The following is a 4,935-nucleotide window of genomic DNA, read 5'->3' on the forward strand; positions in this document are numbered from 1 at the left end:
CAAACCAGAGGCATTAGATCTTTCACTGCAGGATTGCTAGTGAGACCTTGCTACTTTCCCAAACTCATACAAGCTCCTTTGGGATTATGAACCTACCATGTGCACTAATAATGCCTTCAAACATAAGGGTCTGTAGCTAAACTACTATGAAATGACGTGAAGTGTGGATTTGTTCCCCCTCCTCTAGGGACCAGCTCATGGCAACTGTGTTGTCTTTAATGTGGTTTGTTTAAAAGTGTGCTGGGGTGGAAGAAATGACAAGAATGATTTCCTCTTTTTCTTGTATGGACTTTCCAGAGTGGTCTCTTCAACCTGAAGATGGCAACGCTAATCTTTATTGATAAGGAGAATGGTGAAGTTGGTGCTACTAAGAATCAGCTAAGACTCCCTTCAGGATCTTGTGCGTATATGCTCCCCTAAGCCAGTAGGGAATCAAGTGAAGTGCATAACTGTTGTTTTGTTGTTCACTGTTTTGAACAGTATGGTTTTCTATTATATCTACTTATGTAATCAATTCTGCTAAGCTCATCAATTACTATAAAAATGAAAATAACTCTGTGCTTTTGTCATAGATGACAAACAATGACTTTTATGATAACTAGTTTTCCAGCACATGCACTTACTGAAGCAAGCTTTAGGGTTGATATAGTGCTAAAGTTTGCTTTTTTCTTCCCCCACTCTCCAGCAAAAGTCTTATCTGAAAGAACACAAGTTAACACTCCACTTCCTAAAAAAACAATCAGTACATCTCCAGCCATGTCTCACTCTGTCAGAAAGGTTCTTGGAAATGTGAACAGAACTGAAGAAGTCGCGAGCAAGATGGAAAGGACAAGACAGATAAATCAGCCTTGCACTGCAGACAAAGTGAGTACAAATCACTTCTATGGGGGGTGGGGTGGGGGGCGTGCGTAGTTTACCTACTGTTGTGACTTAACCCCGGCAGGCAGCTGAGCACCACACAGCTGCTTGCTCACTGCCCCCTCAGTGGGATGGGGGGGGAGAATTGGAAGGGTAAAAGTGAGAACTCATGGGTTGAGATTAAGACAACTTAATAATTAAAAGTCTCAAAGAAAAACAAAACTGATTTCTTGCCACGAGCTGATTGATGCCTTGCCAGTCCCTGAGCAATGGCAGCCCTGGCAAACTTCCCCACCAGTTTTCATTGGTTAGCATGATATCATGGTATGAAATATCTCTTTGGTCAGTTGGGGTCAGCTGTCCTAGCTGTGTCCCCACACAACTTCTTGTGCACCCCCAGCCTATTCACTGGTGGGTCGTGAGAAGCAGAAAAGGCCTTGATGCTGTGTAAGCACTGCTCAGCAATAGCTAAAACAGCTGTGTGTTATCAACACTGTTTTCATCCTGAAGCCAAAACATGGCATCATATGAGCTACTAGGAAGAAAAATAACTCTATCCTAGCCAAAACCAGTACACCTACATAGGCACAAGGAGTACAACAGCTTAGGGGGGTACATAATGGCAAAGAAGTGGCTCTAGAGAAAATAGTCTGAGTTAATGTCTTGTTCACATGTTAAGCATCAGGAGTTTAATATTATGAGCCTAAATGTTCTATTGCAGTAATTTGTTGCCACTGTTTATAGTACTGCACTACATAAACTCAACTGAAGCATTTGCTCATCTCTAGCTTATTTTTGTTGAAGGTATTAGAATTTAGGCATAACTGAGGACTGTATGGCAGGCATTCTTGTCTGTAGACCTGTATAGCACAGGAAAGCCACTACAATGGGAAACCACAGTAGCTCAAATAATGTGACTTTCTCTTTTTAAGATTACTGAAAAGACTGCTGGATTAGAAAGCTGTGATGCAGTGGCTGAAGAAGACTGGCCAGAAATAGAAAATATGTTTCCTTTTGATCCTCGAGGTAAGAACTATTGATGTAATTATTAAAATGAACAATCAGGCTTTCATGACTGTTGATATTCTTGTAAGACTTTGGCCAAGTGACTGTGGCAAACAAGCTAGCATTGCATTTCTCCAGAGTCCTTTCTTAAACATAAGGGTGCTTGCTACTTCTGAAATGCCATCTCATTCTTGTTTAAATGTTTCTAACTGCAATAGCTGTGTTCCAGATATGTAGGAGTCCAAGTCCGTTATTATGATGGCAGGAAACTAGTTCCAAATAACCATGCTATAACCTCTTAATTCATTAAATGGCAACTAGTAGACAAGTATTCAAAGGAATACTTAAGCAGTACTGGAGAGTAGACTTCTTTTAAGAGTGTATGCCAAGATAGTAATTTGTAACTGAAAAGATTCCTACTGCTGTAGGACATAATAGTTGAAGATGAAACTTCTAAAGCTGTTCTTAGAATATCTGCAATGGTCTGTGCTATCTCAGTCCTTCAAAGTGTGTCCTTAAACCATCCAGTTCTTGTGGAAGTGAGTGTGTAAAAACTACTGTGCCAAAGACTACTTCAGTGTTGGTGAAACATATATGCTGTGCTTGATGAAGTTGACTTAGTATAGTGATTGGAAAGAAATTACTAAAAGCTCCTGCTTTACATTAGCAGTAATGTTATGCAGTCTAGTCTTTTGGTAAGTGTTAGTGTATGGGATTCTATGGACAACTAAGGTGTAACTGCAAATAAATGTCCCATAAGAGGGGACTGTTGGATTGTGTTGTTTTGGACCTGCTCCCACTTAATTTAATCTAAGAATTTGCAGCTTCCCAGGCTACTGCTACTGTACAGTTACTAAATTACAGTGGGTCTTTCTCAAACAGACTTTGAGAGTTTTGATCTTCCTGAAGAGCACAAAGTAAGCAATATCAACCTGTGTGGTGTTCCCCTCATGATATTTGAAAGGACATATGACAGATATGTGAACATGGTTCCTTCACCAGTGAAGATTGAAGAGGTTTCATGGGAGTCTAGTAAGTGGAAACTTAGCATGAGTTTCAGTACATACAGTGCTCATTAGTGGTTTGGGAGGGAAGCTAGTTGGCTGCAGTAGTGAACTGCCACTGCTGTCCTAACTACCAGAACAGCACAGTAGTATCAAACAGTGTTTGATGTGTAGTCAAGCTGAATTTATGGTCAACTCTACTACTACAGTGGTGGTCTCAGTGATGTTGCTGAGCAATCTCTTGCAGCGTATTGCTAACTGATCAGTTAGGTGGAGTTGGCTTGTGCAATCAAACAATTAGTCATTCAAGATGCTTATGGTAATCCACTGGGAGCTAGCTTATGTTAGAGAGTATAAATTCTGGGTTTCATGAGAAACTGATTTGCTCTATTTCAGACTTGCTACAATCAACTGCTGAGTTCCTTGCTACCCTGGATGAGATCATTGACATGCCACCTCCGAATTATGACCTTTAATGCATATTCTGAAGCATCTATTGTGTTCAAATTTCATGTAGTTCTGTATTTTAATAAAGGCTAATCTAACCTGTATAATACTGGACTTTATTTTCAGTAAACCCAAGATGTAGGTAGTAAAATAGTGCTTTGAAAAGGAGGCTATCTGAAAGCAATTAAAGCAGAGCCTGGATAAGCTTCTAAGCAAGACTATAATTCACTGTTGTGAACCATATCCAGGAGTTAGTACCTGCTGATTAGACTATGTGGTCATGATAGGTTAAGTGGCCCTTCTGACCTCACTGTTTACATAACTTTATCCTTTATCCATTAAACATGCAAGGGTTTAAAACTGATCTGTATATCTAGTGTAAATTAAGTACTAGAGCTAGTACTCTTCTGGCATTTTTCCTTTCTTGAACTCTATTGCTCTTCACAGCGGTTGTCCAAGATGGTATATGTTGGATTCTTATGCAGCTGTAGACTACTTCATTTAAGTGTCACAGCATTATGTGGCTTTCACTGCTGGGTACTGTCTGTGCTCTGAGGAAAGGCTGGTGGAACCCCATCCTTCACATTATAAGCATACAGGTTCAATAATCTCTTTTGCATTGTAATGGCCGCAACTCCAGTTCTTCTTCATCATATAAGACAAGTCAGTTGAAGAGGTGGTCAGCCTTCACTTAAATTGAACTGCTTTTATAGTTCCTGCGCAGTACTCTGATCTAGTTGGATTACAGCAGTCTGAGCTGCCTTCAGCTTTTAGCTCATCCTTAACATGAATCACAATGCTGTATCTGTGTTCTGGTCATCTGTTAAGGTAGAAGGCCTTTCTGTGATGATATAAGTAATGAAGGCTCCTTTTAGTCTTAAAGGGTAACAGGCAGAGCAAAGAATACCTATTTTCACTGTTTCCTAGTTTTGGATGTTTCCTCAAGACATGTTTCATTTCCTTGATGCTTTTTACTCATCAGGAGGTAGATGGGCCTTTTGGGAATCGTCCTGTTGCAAATTCTGACCTTCAATCTGTCAGGACTAGAAATTTGCTGTTGCTGTTTCTGAATTATCAGACATCTGATGAAGTGAAACCAGATATTTATTCTGTTTCTTCCTCAAACTTGTCAGGGTATCAGCCAAAGTGTTAAATTGTAATGAATTATCCAATGGCTGTTTTTTACTTTATCTCCAGTTTCTTGTCTTTGGTTTGAAAGTTCAAAGAATTCAGAGGAATATCAAACTAAACAGGAAAAAGATATGATTAAGGAAATTCTGTATAGAGACTTCAGGTTTTGGCTGATCCTTAATTGCATTTTAATAACTTTAAATTCTGAAATAACTTGGCCATCTCAGCTGAGATTGAAGTTTGATGGGTATAGCCTACCAGCCACAGGAGTTAAGCTGTAGTAACTATAAAAGAAAGTGACAAAATGCATTTTCCTTTGACTTTTTGTCTTTACCGGTTCAAATGAGCTGGGAGAAAACAGTCCAAGCCCAATTTTACAGAAAACTGCCTGTAACTAAGGCACTGAAACTGGTTACACAGTGCCATCACGTGGCTGCTTGTTATGTAGCCACACAGGTAAAAAATAGTCATTGGTATGCAAAACACCAGA

At 39.7% G+C, this 4,935-nt stretch overlaps 1 protein-coding gene across 1 annotated transcript; it reads left to right on the forward strand.

Moving 5' to 3' along the window:
• The first annotated feature begins 318 nt into the window (after positions 1-318).
• PTTG1 (pituitary tumor-transforming 1) lies at positions 319-3,343 on the forward strand. The gene is made up of 5 exons (XM_009575628.1): positions 319-400; positions 686-864; positions 1,791-1,884; positions 2,746-2,895; positions 3,264-3,343. The coding sequence occupies exons 1-5, from the start codon at positions 319-321 to the stop codon at positions 3,341-3,343; spliced, it is 585 nt and encodes a 194-aa protein (XP_009573923.1).
• The last annotated feature ends 1,592 nt before the right edge of the window (positions 3,344-4,935 follow it).

Source organism: Fulmarus glacialis, unplaced genomic scaffold, assembly GCF_000690835.1.
Source record: "Fulmarus glacialis isolate BGI_N327 unplaced genomic scaffold, ASM69083v1 scaffold11374, whole genome shotgun sequence".
NCBI lineage: Eukaryota > Metazoa > Chordata > Aves > Procellariiformes > Procellariidae > Fulmarus > Fulmarus glacialis.

Bases quoted from the DNA above. Each gene is read 5' to 3' on its own strand.
- PTTG1 (XM_009575628.1), top strand. From the start codon at position 319: ATGGCAACGCTAATCTTTATTGATAAGGAGAATGGTGAAGTTGGTGCT. The intron at 401-685 runs GTGCGTATATGC...CCCACTCTCCAG, and splicing joins AAGACTCCCTTCAGGATCTT to CAAAAGTCTTATCTGAAAGA. The intron at 1,885-2,745 runs GTAAGAACTATT...TTTCTCAAACAG, and splicing joins GTTTCCTTTTGATCCTCGAG to ACTTTGAGAGTTTTGATCTT.